The sequence below is a fragment of the Plectropomus leopardus genome, chromosome 10, assembly GCF_008729295.1.
Source record: "Plectropomus leopardus isolate mb chromosome 10, YSFRI_Pleo_2.0, whole genome shotgun sequence".
Taxonomy (NCBI): Eukaryota; Metazoa; Chordata; class Actinopteri; order Perciformes; family Serranidae; genus Plectropomus; species Plectropomus leopardus.
In genome coordinates, this window is record NC_056472.1 from 31,072,531 (window position 1) to 31,092,531 (window position 20,001).

Below are 20,001 nucleotides of genomic sequence, written 5' to 3' on the forward strand. Positions count from 1 at the left end.
CGGCCGAAGCTGCCAGCCTGTCAGCAGGCCTCTGGAGCTCACTGCTGCTAAGCCTGTATGACCAATCAGAGGAACACTTCAGCAGCCAAGGACTGAGAGAGAAAGAGAGAGATGGTGTTCACACAGAGGATGTATTTATTACTGCTCCAGAATGCTGTTACTTTTATTACAGGCTTTGTTCTGGCTGCAGCTCAGTGTAATCATTTTGTTCTCCGTCTCATTCTCTCTCTCTCTCTCTCTCTGTCTATATTGCTTTCTCGCCCTCTTTCTTTCAGCCTTGATTTGGACCTGCCCTTTGTCTTAACCTCCGGCTCGACACTTTTCAAATCCCCTGATGCTGACAAAATCGTACTGCTGCTCCCTTTGTCTGCTCCTTTTCAGGGGAGAGGTTGTAAAATGAAACATAATTAAGAAAAACAATCTGTGATGGCCACTTTGGACACTTAGGATCCAGCAAAATACCAAAATTGACTAAGCTCAAAGGATGATGATTCTCTTATCAAATTCAATTATCTTTTCTGCAAGCAAAAAGCAGTATTTGAAACATCCAGGTCAAATATTTAAATTCTTAGCCAACAGTGATTGTCGCTTTCATTCAATGAGCAACTTAACGAGAAATGGCCAAAAATGTTGGCAAGAAAATAATAAAAAGTTAGAAGACAATTACCTGAAAATAATTCCATTACAGATTTGTGTGAAACTTAAACAATGTTTTTGAAATGTTGATAAAACACAATTGTGAGATGCGTTTACACAGAGTGATATTCTGCAATCTCTCCGGTGATAACATCCAGTAACCATGGCGATGGATGTTCAAAAACAGGTTTATTTCTATTGCAGCCACCGCACTAGCCGTCATTATTTCCAGTCAAGGCGTCGTAGGCGTGTCATGCGAGCAATAAGATAAGCCCCTTATACATGGGAAGATCCACGTATGAGGGATTTCTGGGAGCTGATAGTCCACGATTTCACAGAGGAATTGTGGATTCAAAACTTCCAGATGATCTACTCAACTTTTGAAGACTTATGTGATGCAATAACAGCTCTTGTAGCTCCTGCTGCATCATGAGGGAGCCAGTTCTTACTGATGAGCACATAGCCATAGCATCATGTGACCCAGAAAAGTGGAAAAAGTGTTCCCATTGCAGTTTACCAAAATATAGCTTTTTCACATTGCCACCTCATGCAAGCATACATTTTTTTGCAATAAATGGGAGGGGTTTTTTTTCGACATTGATGTTTCCCTTGTGGTCTGTTTTATATTTGCAGATTAAATTTGCAGAATTTGAGGGTTAATGGAAACCCGCCTAGTGTCTGTATTGAAAGTTACTTGTATCTTTCCCTGTTTCTCTTCCAAATACCGTCCTTCAGCCATCTTTCTTGCTTTTGAATATATTTGTATATTCTTCTCTTCTCTCTCTCTCTGTCGTGTAGCCTGTCTCTGCATCCCCATTGTTTCTCCGTGATGATGCAGCTCCTTTTTATTCACCAGGGGCTAAAATTGTACATGGAGGACAGCAGGCATTTTTTGGCAGACAGCCATCTCGCTTTTGTTTTCCTGATTTTTTTGGACCCGGCACCATCAGTCTTCGGGCTGGCTCCAACTGGGCCTAATTGGATGTATTAGCGCTGAGTGCTAGCAGGAGCTCTCTGTGTTTCCGATTCATCATGAGCAGTCTTCCTAAATGGCCGGCTCAGCCCAGCACAGTGGGAGAAAAAGCCCCAGGGACGGGCTCTCTCCCCGGGAGAGCGGATGAGGACTGAGAGCCTGTCAGCGGTGGTCTCCTGAGAGTGGCTGCAAAAAAAAGAAAAAAAAAAAAAGAAATGCCATCACTTGTGTGGAGAGACGGAGAGAGGCCGGCGTATGCAGACATATGTTTAACGGAGTCAGACCCTCCAGACAGCCTTTGCTAATGTATTCCCAGAGTGTCAGCGATACGGCTAATAATGGCTGATTTCAATCCATAATTTATCAGTTCTGGTGATCATATTTGCAATTATACACTGACGGCCTGCCATTAAAAGCGAGGTGAACTATTGTTTTTATGTCTAGTTGTTAAAGGGCTTGTAATAAAAGGAGACACTGGTTTTTACAGCGTTCACAAACGATTTAAAATGCCAATTACACCCCCACAGAGAGAATCGGACAGATTTATCTCCCGATGCCACTCTACCAGACATATTGTTATATAGGCTGGTGGGTTTGCCGCTTGGTCTGTTTAAAATTTAACAGGCCGTATTCCATGGCTTCTCTGTTTTGATATAGTGTGCCACCGGGCATGTACGCCACTGAATTAAATATCCACTAGTTCCCCTACAGATTCGTTAAAGTGATGCACTCACACATGGTGGCACACCCACAGTACAAAGACACGCCCTCGCACTGTAGACAGACGGAGAGGAACCGATTATGCACACAGTCTCTCTCAGATGCCTCACATTCCTGTGTATCTGCAGACTCAACCTCCTGTCCAGGCTGACATCCGTCTGCACTGCCCTGTTACAGAAATTAGCTTTTTTATTCCCAACGCACGGACCTCTCTCCGCCCACACCGCCTCTAATTGACTTTTACAGCGGTCCTGTTTTTTAAAAACCGGTGATCCGTCAGGACAGGAAGGCACTGAGAGCGCTTGGCTGGTGTTTTATGCAGCCGCAGAAAGGTCAGAGTCGGAGCTAAACGTCCTGGAACGCCCTCTTTTCTCTCTTTCCAGCAGTAAATCCTCGTTTATTAAATGGCCTCTGGTGAAAGAAATAATTGGAAAAAATACTGAGACTGCAAACCTGTGCTTTGTCCCAATTAGACATAATGTACTAGAAGAACGCAGTATGTATGCTGCTATATATGTCACTGTATACTGTTTTCGCTGTTAGTATAAAAGGAATCCACGTACTGTTTTGCACGAGTGGAAAATGATGCAATAAGACAATCAAACTGCGCCATGGGTTGCCGCTGTCGATAAGACTTCACAAAGACAGTAAAATATTTTGCCAAAGATTTTTGTACTTTTTCTATTTGTTTCATTTAACAAAACATGAAACAGTGGATTGCTCTCTCTGTGTTGGGAGTGAGTTACTGCCCCAAGTGAGGGAGTTCAAGTAACTTGGGATCTTGTTGTCAAGTTTGGGAAAAATGGAGCATGAGATGGACAGGCATTTGACACGGCATCAACAGGAAGGAAGAAGTACTGGACAATTGTGGTGAAGAGTCGGCTGAGCCAGAAGACAAAGCTCTCAGTTTACTGGTCCATCTTTGTCCCAGCTGGCCCCCGGGAAGTGAGCCAGCCATTGAAGCCAGATTTTGTCATGGCCAAACAGCAGTACTGCGATTTTCGGAGAATGTCACATGATGCCATGGGGCCGAGAAAGACTTTTCCCACTGACTTACATTGGGAAGGAGACATCTGTATATCAGTGGATACATTTTTGTAAGCATCAAAACCCTTGCAAAATGACTCATTTCACTAAGATTTAATCCAATCGCAAGTTTAAATTATTTGATTGCATTCAAGCTAGCAGAGTGCTAAACTGGAAGTCAGCCAGACAAGTATGCACAACTCCTCCACGGTGGGTGGAGATATGCCCCCTTTCAGCTGGTTGCTGTTGGACCTTCTTCCTGTTTACCTGTTATGTTTAATACCAAACAAGTTAGCAAGCGAAAACATGTTGCATGTCAGACGGTGATAACATGGACAACTCGCATTTCGCATGTACGCTTTACTTGGTACCTTCGTCTTTTCTTCTTTTTTTTTTCTGTTTTTCTTCTACGAATTTATGCTGTGTGAAATCCAGATCAAACTCTGGCGTGGAGACTATGGAGCATGCTCAGAATGTCTACGCACCTGATTGAGGTGTATACATGAAAAAGTAAATCGACCCCCAGTGTGTTAGTCCGACTTCAAGTAATTCAGCTCAGTACGATCTCAGTTGGACTATCATGTTTACATGTATTTTTAGTCAGACTAACACAATAATTTCACTTTTCTGAACATCATGTAAACATACTGAGTCTTAACCCTCAAAGTCTCCGTCTTGTCTTGGTTCTGATTCACTCTTGGTCTTGGTCTTCACACCGTCTCAGTTTAGGGGGTTTTGACTACAACACTCAGATGAATGTTTTCTAAAACCTTCCTTTAGCTGTCTTACCATCATCTGCAATTTGTTTTTTGCAGCTATTTTGTTTCCGTATGGAACAATAGTGTCCATCTAAAGCAAACTTTGGCCATATAATGCAGTATAGCGCTGATTTGGGACAAAGTGCTGAATCCAAAATAGGTGTAGCTATTTATGGGAAGTCTTGTGTTTTAGGAGTCTGTGTGTTCTTGTGCGCCTGCAGCTGTATGAATATCTTACCCCGCAGCATTAACCCTCGTCCTCACCTGCACTGCAATCAATTTCTCAGCATTTCTTTCCAGCTGATACATTTTCTCTGGTCTTAAGAGCTTCCACCACGAACAGCTCAGTCTTAGTCGTCTTTTTTTCATTATTTTGATCAGCATTTTTCTTTAAATTACTGCTAACAGGGTGAGTCCAGCGCTAACTTTGTCTTTCCCTGAGGTCAGGAGCCTCCCAATCTGCCTCTCGGCACACTTTAGCCGGAGCTAATGAGGCCTCAAATTTCTCCCACCTCTCCCTTTCATACGACATCATTTATTCCATCCTTGAAATACACACACATTAATTGTTCCACTTAGCTGATCGCTGTGATGGTGTGTGTGTCGGAGGTGAGTGTGTCAGTAATCAGAAAGCCAAATGAGAATTCTTCAGCCATGATGACGGTGCAAACCCACACATCAGAGCCGTCACAGACACAATAACGTCGACCTTGAGCCAAAATGGCAACACACTCCTCCCTCCGCCCTCTCAAATGAACTATTAGAGTCACTGAACTGTGAATTCGCGGCTGACCTCATTATGATTATTGTGTCGTCTGTATTGGAGATTGCATCCGGCGCGTGTCGCTTAATTAAAATGACACACAAGAAGGTTAGCGGTGAGCGAAGGAAGTCTACCTCTAACGGCTGAGAACATGGCCTCCCTCTCTCTCCTTTTCTCTCCTGCGCTCCGTCGCTCTCTGTCTGCGGGGTCACCTCTGATGTGCTGGCTAAGCAGAAATGTCTTTATTGGATCTAAGCCGACCCCGGGTTCACCACGGAGCCCCAGACCTGGCACAGAGAGCTGTATCAACACTTGGAGATTCCTCAACCTCCAGGCTAAAACACTACAGGGCTCTTCAAATAAACCACCAAAGTCTGTGCCAGGAAAGAAAAAAAAACAAAACAACAACAAGAAGCTTTCGGCTGAATGGAGAGAGCGAGGAGGAAGGGAACCGACAATGCTGCGATGAAGGAGCGGAGCAAGAGAGCAGGAGCAGGAGAGCGGGAGGATGAGAGCGAGGGAGGATAGTTGAAGAAAGAGACAAAAGGGGGAGAGGAAGGGAGGCAGAAAGTGAAGGGGAGTCTTTGAGAGAAAGAGAGAGAGAGGGAGTTATTCACTTGATGCCTTTATGCTGCGTTCCTGAGGCATCCAGATCAGCTCTGGCGGCTTAGCCTCGTCATTAACAGCTTTAGATTTAATTAGCCGTCATTAAGCCTCTGTTTTACTGGAGAAGCTTACAAATATTTAATCACTGTTTGGGTGATGTACCGTGTACTGTGTTGTTTGTGTGAGAGCTGAGGGAGAAACGATGCACAGAGAAGTCTGCTTTTGTCACGTTTCAGAGTTATTTGTAACGGTTAGTGCAGTACAACACGTCTGAGCCGTTGTCTTTGGATGTGGCTTAGTCTCAGTGGTGGCCTGGTTTTTTTAACCCCAGACTTTGTCTTTATTTATCAACTACTTAATTTGTTATTTCTTAACATTCTTGTATCCCATTTCACTGCTTTTTTTATTTGGGTCCCAAAGGGGTGAAAGTCTGTTGAATTTATGCTGGTTTGTTATGTTTATTTGTTGTCTGATGCTGCTGTGAGTCAAATTCCAAAGAACTTGAATAAGCTAGAAACATGAAAATTGGCCAAATAATTGGAAACGATGTGCAAATGCTTCCCAAGAAATATGACTCTCATTGGCCACGTGGTGGCATTGTAATTAACACCCAAAAATGTGATTTTGGAAAGTCCAGGCTCTTCATACCTGAAGTCCAATTGACTTGAAATTTGGCACACACATCCAGCTCAGTCTGCTTTACAAGCACAGACTCCTGGATGATAATAGGCTGCCATGATGGATGACGTTACGACTTTGGATTTTCACTCTGTCAACACCAAATTTGGAAAACAGCCTTGTGGGACTGAGACACATTTCCATTAAAAAAAAGAGAGAGAAAGAAGGATTAGTTCAAAACCAAAACTGCTATCCTTATTTATTTGTTTTTTTGCAAAATGTTGGGCTTACACAAAATTAGCCTCAACTCACTTTTTGTCTCATCAAAATTTCAGAAGATGGCAGTAGGTGTGGGTAACGGCCATACGGGGTGCCACAAACACCAAAAATGTGTTCCTCATCAGCATTCAGAATTTCACCAGATTGGGTGAACGTGCTTTGGGGGCAAAAGTATTAACCAACATCTTAAGTGTCTTTTGCCTTTTCTCAGTTCACTGTGAGCTTCAACGAACATAAAACATCATCACTGAAAAAAGAGGAGGAAAAACAGCCAGCTGTTGCTGCCAACCAGAGAACCATCGAGCAAACGATAACAAAGCTCGACTTGACACATCACTCCCATTAATTTATTAATAAATGATAATGGAAGTAAATGAATCTGTTTAGTGTTTATTTTAATTATAGATCATTACAAATACAGTTTTAGTAGTCACACAGTGAGAAAAAATATGCATATATGCATAAAAAATAATTGAAAACAGTTGATCACAAAAAAGATGCATCGATAATCGTTTTATCATCACATCATAGCCCCCTGAATCCTAATCGAATTGAATCGTGAGGTGGCCAGAGATTCCCACCCCTGCTCATTTGTTGTACTTCAGTTTTGAAATATAATTTATTTACCATCAGGTTATTCTATTCACAGTCTACATTATTTATTGCAATAAAATCTTTTTCCCCTTTTCTAGAGAAATATTGTGAATTTGGTGTCTAGAACCTGTGAAAGGTCGATAGAGTTGATTTGTTCTCCAGGCTTCATGCATAACTGTGGTGTAAGAGCTGGAGATGTGTTGTGTGTGAGGGGCTGAAAGTTGTTTCTTAAACATATTTGTTAATGAGGTTTATTTGTTTTTATTTTTGCTGTATTAGGCTGATTTACATCCGTCCAGAGAACACCGAAAAAAAAAATTGTCTAGCTTTGGTACATTTGCTGTTAAAGTTTATTAATGTGCGCTGTCTTCATTTCACCGTTAAAACGGCTCACTTTGCTGACGACAGTCTTCCTCTCTCTTGTCCCCTGCAGGCTGTGCTTGGAGGCGAGGGACCCCTACTGTGGCTGGGACTTCAGGCAGCGCAGATGCACCACGCTGGAGGACAGCTCCAACATGAGTCAGTGGAAGCAGAACATCACCGTCTGTCCGGTAAGAGTAACGTCACTGCTGCATTTACTGTAAGAAGGGCGGCGTCACATCTGCTCCCCTGGGACCTGTAAGACTGAGGCGCCATGTTGAAGTCATCGTTCACATGTCATTCCGGTCAGCGTCATCCGTGACTCACGACTTCTCAGTGTGTGTTGTACAAGACAGAATATAGGAGCAGTTACGGGAGGAAGGTGAATTGGACTGAAGTGAGATGGATTAAATTAGACCGAGATCAACTGGATTGAATTTGGCTGAAGTGAAGTGAATTGCAGTAAATTTATTCCCCTATAATCCTCTGAAAACTCTCTCTCCGTCTCTGGAGGAAAAGTCCTGTCTGGCAGCCCGACTCTAAAACGACTCCTGCTGTAAACTCAGAGCAGTCACTGAGTGTTTGATGGTTAAATATTTCAGGCTGATGTTTGCCGACCCGATCTCACTCTCATCATGACCGATATTTGTCTTCCAGCTGCGCAACCAAACCACCAACGGTGGCTTTGGGCCCTGGGCGCCATGGCAACCGTGCAACAATGACGACGGGGTCGATGGTGTGAGCTCCTGTTTGTGTCGCGCCAGGTCATGTGACAGCCCGGCCCCTCGATGCGGAGGCAAAAACTGTGATGGCCCCACCATTGAAGTCTCCAACTGCTCGAGGTAAGAAGAGACAAAGTAACGTTGATCCAACGTTAAAGATGCTTTTTGCTGAACTTTTAAAATGACATGCACCTATTTATTTATTTTTCTGCACCATTTCATGTATTTATACATTTTTTTTGCACTTCCAACACAGCCAGATCAGATTTAAATTACAGAAATGTACAGTTGCACTTTTGAGCACATTTTGAGCTCAAAAGTTTCAGTAAAACTTACATTGAAACTTTTTTGTTATCATGTTAAAACTTCTTTGGTGACTTCTTTGATTTTCTATGACTATTCATTGATATCAGGTACTTTATAAATAAATCAGTATTACTGACTGAATATTGCCTTCAGTGCTGTTTTACATTAAAATAATATTTTGAAACAGAAGAAGCTCTAAAATCCTATATAAAGAGAGATGTGTGCTGTAATACATTTTGATTTTTAACTTGAGACACTGAGACACATTACATGGAAGTTATTAAAAATTGTCATTATTTTCTATTTCAGTATTTATGTGAAATAAATGAACCACACATTAATAATGGGATAATAAGGATGCTACATTGTGAAATAAAATCATTATAATTTTTCAATCAAGATGAAGACACTGAAAAAAAATACGATAGTGTGTTGTTTAAACATACATTCAATTTCAATTCAATTTTATTTATAAATCCCATTATCACAAATCATAATTTGCCTCAGAGGTTTTATGGTTCTCTTGTTGCTTTGTGCTGCTTTGTGTTGTCAGTCTGTATCTTCTTTTGCATCACAATTTTATCATAAATTAGTTTTTCACTGTGCGAGGAAACGGACGTGAACACGAGAGAGTCTGGAAAGTGTCAGTAGCTTGAATCTTACAGTCAATACATGAGAGTTGGCAGCTGTATAAAGTTGCATGCACCAGTGCATGTAGAGCTGAGGACTACGTGCACAGCTCCAATTTAACGTGCACTACAGATGGTATTCAATGCCTGAATGGATGTTTATTTTATAATGAAACAACAACCACCAACGTGTAATCTAGAGTTTGGTCATATTTCCAGACAAGATTTAGAGAAGCTCATTCTTTTTTTTCATCTCCAGCATGGTAAAATATTGTAAAAGTCTCCTCTTGTCCCATCTTCCAAAAACCGACATTTAGAAAACTGCAGCACCCCATATACAGAGGCTGTATCCTCGCTGCAGCGGCCGTAGGTTCAATTCTGGCCTTGAACCTTTGCTGCATGCCCCCCGCCCCCCCTTATACTGAAACTGTCACTTACACTGTCCATTAAAGGCAAGAAAATGCTCCAAAAAATGATCTTTAAAAAGAGAAAACTGCAGCACACTCAGAAATGCCAGAGAACCAGGAGAACAGAGCACATTAAATCTTGTTCTTAAATCTTTTCACTCCCAGTTAGTTAAAGAATAGAGTCTGAAGTGCTATTGCTAGTTTATAAATTACCGGGAAGCCTCAGGGCAAAATAAATCTGAAGAATATACATCCAGCAGGTCTCGTAGATCTCGAGGATGCAGACCGTCTGTAGTACCTCGAGGCAAAAGGCAGAGAAGCTGCTTTTAGTAGCTTCACACTTATTCACACAGGTCTAGTTTGACGTGCGGACGTCTTATAGTTTCTAATTAATGCAGAGATGGTCTGTGATCATCATCCAGTGCCAATCTGCCACGTCCCGAATTTGTATGAATTCCACCGCATATGATATGACCGACCATATTTCACTAAACACAGAGGTCATGTGATAAAATTGAGGTCATTTTTAGTTTTGTTTTTTTTTTGTTTACTTTGCGCCTCTTTCCTGGTCAAGAATGAAAAAGGCTGCGTTGGTAATTATGCATGAAAGTTTTGACAGTATTTTGGATGCAGGAGGCTCATCTCGCCGCACAGCGTGACGACCTGTTTACACAAAGAGCTCAAATCAATCAGAAGAGCTAAATCTCAATAAAGAGACTGATGCAAATAATGAAGCGTAATAACAGAGCAGAGACAATCCACAAAATAAATGAATTCATTCATTCATTAAAAAAGCAAATGAATATTACCTGGTTGGTGTGCAGATGTGTTCCTCATGAAAATGACAAAACAAATGAATCAATAACTAAGTTGGTAACAGTAGTAGTGATGGATGTACTCTGTAGTACTGTAGTAGCAGGAAGTATAAAAAAGTAATAAGTGAGAGAAAAGGTGAATAACATGAGAATGTGTGGCTGAACATTTAAAAAAAAAAAGAGGTTGTGCAGTGTTTTTTAATGTTGTGTAACATGAGCACATCATATTTTGTTTGGATCATGTCTATTAATTCGAGTAAATACGGACTTTGCTTCTCTTGTTTGAACTCTGCACGACACGCAGACATGGAGGGGGGCTATTTCTAAATCACATGAGGTCTCCTGGTAATTAGTCCCATGCGAATATGGCTTATGGAGATTATTAATTTCTCTCCTGCAACTTTCCTCCACTGAAAGATGGCATCACATCTTATTACTTCACTGTTACTGTACTAAAACTGTATTCATTATCTGTTCTTTTGGTCTATTTGTATTTTATTTCATTTAATTTCTTTTAAATCAAGTCCATTCATCTCCTCATTGTGTTTTAATTGTTGCTCTGATGGATTTTTCTGCCTCATTGAGCATCTCTGCATGTTTGAAATGTGCTTTACAAATTAGCGTGCTTTGTCTAAAAGGCTGAAGCTGGGAATTATATCCATTTATTTAGTTTAGATCTTTAATTTAAACATACAAAATAGATCCAGAATACTCATCTGACGTATTTAGTAAATAACATAAGTATTTCATCTCCGAAATAGAGTAGGAGAAAGTGTAAACCTATCACATCCTACCTTAATTTGTTAAATGTTCGACTTAATTTCATTTCCACACTGCAGTTGTTCCATAAATCAACCCATTTGACAGTAATGCCATCATATTTAGCATTAGCTCTCACTAGTTCTTTCTTAAACTTTGTTTGTTTTTTTTTTTTTAATTTAAATGGGACCATGGACTGTTTATAACATACATTTTACCATTTGATGCACAGTACCAGATTAAATCTTAGAGCTAATTCGCATTTGCAGTATTTTGCAGGTCAGAAAAAAGACACAGAACAATAACTTTATAATATAACATACAAAAAAAGAGAAAAAAACTTACACAAGAAAAAAAATCACATTGCACATTATATAAAGTGCGTTAATGGGATGTATATTTTAAGAAATTTAATTCAGTTAATTAAAAAAGAAGACACAAGACAGATATTGCAACATAAAACTACACAAAAGTACATCACAAGTGAATGCCTGTCAAATTAATATTTGTGGAAATTATACTTGATGATAAGATCTATAGTATATCATGAATAAAAAGGTGGTTCAAATGAAGGTTTTAACATATTTTGGCTCAGATTTAAAGTATTTCATTGCTATTATTGAGCACAAAAAGTCAGTTATTTTACGAAGTAAAACTCCAACATCTTTTCTTAAACTCTGCTTTTGTAACTGCAGTGTCCTGACTGACTTTGAAGCCTCCGCCCCAGGGCACAATTTACGCTCTGACAAAACATGAGAAAGATCATGAACGTGAGGAATCCTATTAGAAAATGTAGGTGACATCCAGGTTGTTCTTGTGACACCTCTCGTCGCCTCTGTCTGCAGGGGAATTGGCCAATCAGCCTCACAGAGAGCAAAGCACAGACACAGAGTTTAGGCACCTTCATCCCATCCGGATAGCTACGCCAGATTTAATCCTTGGTGTCGAAATTGAATTGTGCTTTTGCAGAAAGTGGCAATTAAATCATGAGAAGTGCTACCCAGGAACAAAGCACTTAAGCAAATTGAATGAATGTTTCCCAGTCAGAATGGGCTCCCCGTGTGTGTGTGTGTGCGTGTGTGTGTGTGTGTGTGTGTGTGTGTGTGTGTGTGTGTGTGTGTTTGCATTTCTGTTTCCAGAAGCTCAGAATCACAGAAATGATTAGACTGAGCTAAAAGTCGCTCTCTCTTTATTTCCCAGTGAAAGCACAATACTAAAAGCATCGGTGAATAATTATGCAGGCTTTGGACCATTATGAAATATGTTGTTAATGCCTTTCCATGTGTCTGTTGCCATAGAAATGGAGGCTGGACGCCTTGGTCGTCATGGGGACAGTGCAGCACAACCTGTGGTACGGGCTTCGAGCTGCGCCAGCGTTCCTGTAACAACCCGTCACCGCGACATGGCGGCCGTGTGTGTGTGGGGCCAAGCAGGGATGAGAGGTGAGGAATTATTGTTCCGTTATTTAAGCAACTTCGCAAACTTTCGTACTCTGAAGATTGAATCAAATACGTCTTTCCAATCCAATAATCACCACAGGCTTACATTATAATCTCTTTCGTCACCAGTACTGCTGTGATGGTCAGAACCTGTGACTTGAATGCTTTTTTTTTTTTTTTTTAAATCACAGGTCAAGTTTTGAGACTATCACTTCATCTCTGTTCATGATTTTTGTGACTTTTAGTTTGGGTAGGCAGAAATCTGGAAAAATGAGGCAGAATTCGAAAAAACACCCAATTCTCAATCTTAGGCCGTGTTTAAATGAGAACGGCCCTATTAAAAACAGAAAAGTCTTTCCTTTGCATTTTTAAAAAAATCAAATGGATCTTGCATGAAAAATTAAACTTTTGTTGCAGTCTGTCTTTCGTACACACGACAATGTTGTTTTGAGGGCCTGAAAATGCAAACTTTGTAGAGTGTAATCTTTTAAAAACGCCAATCTTTGAAAGATTACACTCGGGAACCTGGTTTTTAAAACAAAAGTTTAATATTTCATGCAAGATCCATTTGATTATTTTTAAAACGCAAAGGAAAGACTTTTCTGTTTTTAGGGGGGCCACTCGCACCTAAATGTGGTCTAGGTTTTCCTCTCTGGTAGACTTTATAGTGTGATTTTTTTTGCCAATTGATTCTAAAATTAAACCTGCCATCCCACCTTTAAATCAGACTCCAACCCAAGTCTGAAGTTTACAGCTCTCACTGCTACTGTATGTTTGTCACAAACTCTCAAACTCACCCTCCTCCTCTTCTCGCTCCTCTGCCGTCTCCTCAGGTTCTGTAATGAAGGGGTGTCCTGTCCTCAGCCCATCTTCTGGTCCCCGTGGGGCTCCTGGACCAAGTGCAGCACTGAGTGCGGGGGAGGCGTCCACTCCAGGGTCCGCACCTGTGAGAATGGCAACAGCTGCCCAGGATGCGCACTGGTAGGAAACACACACATGAATACACACCCAGAAAAACAAAAAAAAGACACAAAAGAACATCTGTCAACCTGGAATCACCTAAACTTGTAGAATCTGTCTTCTTGCCTTTTATGACAGAGCTGACGTTTATTTTTCCAAGGACAAATCAGAATTGTTGTTTTAAACAGAGTCACAGGTTTTTGCCGTAGCTTTGTAAGTAAATGTTAATCTGTAGGTGCCGATCCTCTTTGGGCTGGAGCCTGAACTTAGGCAAGATTTTATGAAGTAAAGGCGAACAGATGATAATGACAGCGGAGATAAAAAACAGACACATTGAAAGGCTCCGTGAAAGGCTCAGCTGGTGTCGGCACAGCGACTGCATGTCCACATTTAGCTCCTTGTTTACGAAAAAATGTCTTTTAAATGTCACGGAAATCCTTGACGTCAAAACAAAATGTCACATTTCCTTTTTCAAGTGAAAAATGCGGGATGATTTCTGTCGCTTTGTGAAGATTGACGGTCTCTGGGGACCACACAGAGTTCAATTTTCAACAGAAAAAGAAAAATGTCAATATTGATATATCCTTATCTCTGTTCACACAGAACATAAAGTTGTGTTTTTTATAGAAACAGCACAGATAAAGCCTCGTTTGGCTTGAGTCAGATTGGAATGGCATTGATCTCTATTTAAGATTTAACAGTCTTAATCTCAAAAACTTACAAATAGATTTCTTTAAAATGTGGTTTGTATCCTGTTTACTGAAGAATCAATTCTATTGATCGTAGTGACCCCAGGATCCTTCCAATTTTAATAAAAACTGGTGTTGTGGAGAATAACAAATATGTAGTTTCTAGAATCTCCTCACAGGGCTTCACACCTTTTTTTTTTTTTTTTTTTTTAAATTATGAATAAAACTCAACCCTCTGCACCCCGCCTGTCTCCCACCGCCTCATTCAGGAGTACAAGGCCTGTAACTTGGAGGCGTGTCCGGAGGTAAAGAGGAACACACCTTGGACGCCCTGGATGCCCGTCAATGTGACCCAGGGCGGAGCGCGTCAGGAGCAGAGGATGCGCTACATGTGCCGGGCTCACCTGTCCGATCCCCACGAGCTGCAGATCGGACGCAGGAAGGTGGAGACGCGCTTCTGTCCCAACGATGGTACAGCAGCCTGCGAGACGGACAGTAAGTTAACCGGCGGACAGATGATAGCGTTGTTAGACGAGGAGCCCTGAGCTTTTAAAATCAAAGTAAATCACAGTCTCATTGCTTGTACCTTATTGCTTTAAAAAAAATTATTATACATCAGTGATATGACGCCAAAGAAGTTCATCCTGATGAACTCTAGTGTACTTTATGTCCAGATAAAGAAAAAGAGTTCCCATAATGTTGTAGTTAAATTTAACCCACGTGTATCTACCATCGGCACCTATGATGATCACTCTCTCAGAGCTGTTGTCGCTTGCCAACAATATTTTTATGCCTCTGCGCCGATGATTGGCGAGGCCAGAGGCATTATGTTGTCGGGTTGTACGTTCATCTGTACATACGTCCTTATGTTCGTACATCCCATTCTTATGAACACAATATCTCAAGAATGACCTCAGGTAATTTCCTTAAATTTAGCACCAACATCCACCTGACTCAAGGATGAACTAGGGCCATATATTGGTAAAATATTATCACCATATTTTAAAGCTATATCATGATACACAATATATATTGCAATATTTTTAATGCATGGTGTCAACACTAAACATAAACTGAACTAATCTTAAAAATCTACCTGAGGGGATAAACACGCCCTTTGAAGGTGTTTAATGGCTTATTTGTTGTGATAACATCCAAGTGAATGGTTTAGTAGCAGAATTTTTCAGCCTTTTACATTGCAATCCTAACGCTTACTTCACACAGTCTTTGACCTTTTTGTGCCAGGTCGGCCTGTTCAGTAATCCTCATCCATAAACCGTAATGAACTGAGTTTGAAGTAGGCGTGTTTGAATGTGCGGAGAATCAAGAAGCAATGATTTTTTTGTGTATTTGTGGAGAAATGTCAATGGAATAATAATCAGTTATCTATGTGTGTACAGATACAGTACTGCACGGTCATCACACACATAAAAATACTCACTTCTGCACAAACACAGTGAGAGTGCATCACGGTTTCTCCCAGTAAGAGCATGACATGTGGAAAGGTCCCTCCTGTTAGCTCCCCTACATGCTATTAGCGATGGGGTCACAGAGCAGCACCTCCACACACACACACACACACACACAGAGCTGCTCTGGGTCACAGTCCACTGCTCTCCACTGGTGGCTTTTTCATGCCCCCCTCTCCTGAATCGATTACTTGTCTCCCCCTGTCAGCCTCCTGGGGGGCCACATCGACTCTGACAAACTGATGAAACACCGACAGCAGGGATCGGTGGATGCATGAGAGACACAGATAGAGTTTGAGAGAAGGACAGACTGAGGAATATGCCCGCTGGCAAAGTCATAGACATTGTGTGACTTATACTCAAATAATCTGCATGCTTCGCCTTAAATTCTTAAAGCTGCGTATATTTCTTTCCATGACTTTAACCTGGAGCTGTTTTTCCTCTCCAGCCCTCGTCGAGGAGCTCCTGAAGACACCGGTGGTGAGAGTGGCGGGCGCCGGCTGGTCATCGTGGGAGACCTGGTCGAGCTGCTCACAGAGTTGTGCCAAAGGCTACCGCACCCGCAGGCGAACCTGCAGCGGGCCAGAGGGGAAGAGCGCCCCCGTCGCATGCCGCGGGTCACCTGTGGAGTACCAGGACTGTAACGTCCAGGCATGTCCCGGTGAGTGAAGACATAAAACCATGCTCATTCATGATTACCAAGGGCTCATTATTTTAAAAACACACACAGGAATATTTTTTTCTTTAAAAAACAGATGAAAACAGTTTTTCAAAATGCCCAAAATACAAAAATGTTGCTTCAAGTCAGATTTTAAAAACACTTTTGCACTGAAAACACTCCCACATGTACAGTTGTTTGAGCTGCTTGTGTGTTAAAATGTGATGGTTAACAGATTGGTCACATCAGGTTTTAGACACAAACATTCATTGGGAACTTTCAGTTTGATGATAGAGCATGATACTCTGTTGTAATGCAATACAATTATGTATTTAGAAGTGTACCATATACTGTTAAGCTAGTTTTTTTACTAAATAAGGCATATCTAGATAAAAATACTTAAGATAAAAAAAAAATTGTTTTATTTTTTCTTAAAGGTTCCGTATCTAACTTCCAAAAAACCTCACAAACCTCTCTAAGGCTGTTGAGTAAACTGTCTCTGTCTGTTTACAGTCATTTACAATAAAAAAAGTGATTAATGCAAAAAGTCACACACAGTACCTTTAAATTGCAAAAATGAAACTTTAGTTTTGAGAACAGTCTAATCACTCAAAGGCACAAAGTCACTCAAAATCTTCAATCACGGCAGCTGACAGCTTGAAATGTAAAAACTTAAGGTGCTGTTTTTTATTCCATCGTGCTGTTCCAGTAGTTTCTCCAACACATGCAAGAAGTTACAAACACTTAAATAGAGTGCAGATAAAGTCAGTTATTGTCCTTTTTCTGACTTTTTCACTTTATTACACGATCATGAAAAAAATGCGAGCGCTCTGAGAGGCAGGGATAGAGACGGAGAGGGAGGAAGGTCAATGGTGGTAGTAAAATACTGCTGAGTGGATCATTAGCTTCATTAGCTAATGGTTACCAGCAGCTGCAGCAGTGCACGGAGAGTCCTTGGACAAATGAAGTTATCTATTTCAAACTCCTCATCAAACCATAATCAGCTGACCCAGGGCTCTGCTGACCACAGACTGCTGCACTGACAGGCTGCACTTATTAAACCAGACTGAGGACACACACACACACACACACACCCACACACACACATGCTGGCATCAGAAAAAGGTCCTCTTGAGAGCTTGTCTTTAATATTCATGACCGGTGCCTTATGAATTAAGGATTTATGATCGGTTGGTCCAAAGCTGATCTACTTTATGAAGTGTATTTAAATGTCAGTTGTTGATGTCCACGTGTGATTGGCTTAGCCGCTGACACCTGAGGAGGCAAAGCGGCCTTGGTTACTTCCCGCTGGGAGGTAGCCAATCAGGAAGCCTTTTGCCATGAGAGACACGTGTCCAGCCGGTCTCCGGGTGTCTGTCCCGGGTAGACACTCGGATGAGAAGGACAAGGCCAGTGACAAAAGAGAGAATGAGTGCAAAATAGTAATTGATGATGAGATTAGAGAGAAGGACGGAGGCTGTATAGATTGCTTTGAAGATTGAAATGAATAGGTGTGTGGAGGACGTTGGCGTTTGTGTGTGTGTGTGTGTGTGTGTGTGCATAAAGGCAGACAGACTTTGAGTCAGTAAGTCACAGCCAGTCCATTTTCAATTATGAGTTTCATTATAAGAACTTCTGACCTAAAAAAGTAAAATTCGGATTTTGAAACTCCAGGTCCAGGCACGATGTCAATTTCAGTTAAATTTTATTTATGACGCCCATTATCACAAATCACAACTTGCCTCAGAGGGCTTTACAACATCCCTCTTTCATTAGATCCTCACAGCAATTATGAAATTACTCCCCCCCAAAAAATCTTTAATGAGGACAAAACGGTAGAAACCTCAGGAAGAACGACTGAGGAGGGATCCCCAAGGACGCACAGACGTTCAATAGATGACAAAAAAGAGCAATAAAATTACAGTAGATGACAAAATGATACATAGGAAAGAGAGGGGCAGTAACAGAAATAAAAATCGTGAAATGTAATCTATGGACAGCATGCAATATTACATGCAAATATTGCAGTATTTGTATGTGGCGACAGCAGTCATATGTGTATAATAATGGTGGAGGTAATATCCAATATGGCATGTTTGTTTTTTGAAGTCAATCACTCCACCACAGAGCTGTTTTTAAGTCTTAAAAGTAACTTGTTGTCTCCTCTCATGTCAGCTGAGTCCAATCCGAAGTGTTCTCATTCAGCTGTCTCGTCTTTATAAGCAAACTGCAAGTCAGTTACAAGTCATCAGGTGTGTCAGTTAAGAAAAAACTGAAAATCAGCTTGTAACAAAGTTGATTTTAAAGGCTCAAGTTGTTCAACACAAGTGGAGGCAAAGTCTCATGCCAGCTGAGACAGTTTTAAGTCAATCCCCAGGTCACACATGACAAGTCCAAGTTATTTCTTCAGTCATACAAGTCCTAGACCAGTGAAATTCCTTTTTTTCCCAGTATGGTGCTGGTTAGTCGCTTAGCAACCTCAGATGCAACCCGCCTCATAAAAGTTGGCACTGAGTGGATACAAGAGTAGCACGCAGCGCCCGACCTCATGTTTTCCAAGCGGTTAAAGAGGCGGTTTTTATAAGGCCCCTCAGTCTCAGGTCAGTTGAAAAGCAAAGGTTAAATCTCTGACATCAGTCCAGGTCAGCTCTGAAGTCATCGTTGTCAAGTCTCAAGTCAGAACTTCACCAACAGCTCTGACACTAAACTTGGTTTAGCCGATTCAAAATCAAGTTTCTGGTGTTTGTTTGATCATTCTGAACATAAATCAGGGGGACGGGCAGACAGTAAGAGAGTCATAAAACCAGTACGTCAGTCAGTGAGTGGTCCAGTGGTTCAGTGAGTCAGACTCACAGGTAAACAGTCAGTCAGGCTGAGCGGTGGCTGGCTGGCTGGCTGTGAGAGCTAGTCAAAGTTAAGTGGTCACAGCCGGCTTCACTCTCAGTGTCACACTAATCCACTCAGCTAATAGAGTTTTCTGCAGCACTGTGATGTTACCTGGCAACGCCGCCTGTCTCCGTCAGTCAGACGGTCATCAGCCAGTCAACCACCCGCTCAATTAGTCAGTCACGCTCTTCTGATCACAAACATTAACAGTCCCCATGGGAGGACTCAATCAATGCTGCAGCAGGACGGATCAAAGACAAATAGGACATGATCGGAAAGAAAAAGACATTTATTACAACTGTAGATCTTCAAAATGGAAAATACATGAAATATAGCATGTATGTAGTGTGTGCAACAGCAGAGCAGTGAGAGAAACATTTATGGAAGTAACACTTCACATGAACAGGAAGTTCTGTTTTTAGGACATCCATCATTTTTCACTAATGCAGTTGTTTTTCTGAGTCCGGCTCCAGCAGCTGGTTGGTTACAGCCTGTAAGGATTAGTTACATCCAGCCTGGGGATATAACCGAAAATTTATTTGCAATAAAACATTCATATTCTAGTCAATAGGCGGGTTTCCATTAACCCTCAAATTGCATAAATTGAAATTGCCCATATATAAAATATGCCAAATGGAAACACGTCCATTTTGAAAAAATCGCCCATTTGTCACTAAAGAGTTTTTACGCTCACATGAGGTGGTATTTCAGGCAATTCAGAAAAAACCATGTTATGCAAAACTGCAATGGAAACACTTTTTTGGCTTTTCTAGGTCACATGATGCTGTGTCTATGTGCTTGTCAGTAGGAACTGGCTCCCTCGTGATGCAGCAGGAGCTACAAGAGCTGTTATTGTGTCATATAACTCTTCAAAAACTGAGTGGATTATCCGGAAGTTCTGAATCCACAATTCCTGAAATCATGGACTA

The 20,001-nt window shown here is 41.3% G+C and overlaps 1 protein-coding gene across 5 annotated transcripts in view; it reads left to right on the forward strand.

Moving 5' to 3' along the window:
- The window catches only part of sema5ba (sema domain, seven thrombospondin repeats (type 1 and type 1-like), transmembrane domain (TM) and short cytoplasmic domain, (semaphorin) 5Ba), a 226,256-nt gene that overhangs the window by 190,239 nt on the left and 16,016 nt on the right, over positions 1-20,001 (forward strand). For all 5 annotated transcript variants that reach the window (XM_042495042.1, XM_042495045.1, XM_042495043.1 and 2 more), the window contains 6 exons: positions 7,407-7,524; positions 7,991-8,175; positions 12,270-12,413; positions 13,244-13,391; positions 14,329-14,554; positions 15,977-16,189. In XM_042495042.1, coding sequence (XP_042350976.1) covers positions 7,407-7,524; positions 7,991-8,175; positions 12,270-12,413; positions 13,244-13,391; positions 14,329-14,554; positions 15,977-16,189 — 1,034 coding nt within the window. The remainder of the gene's footprint in view (positions 1-7,406; positions 7,525-7,990; positions 8,176-12,269; positions 12,414-13,243; positions 13,392-14,328; positions 14,555-15,976; positions 16,190-20,001) is intronic.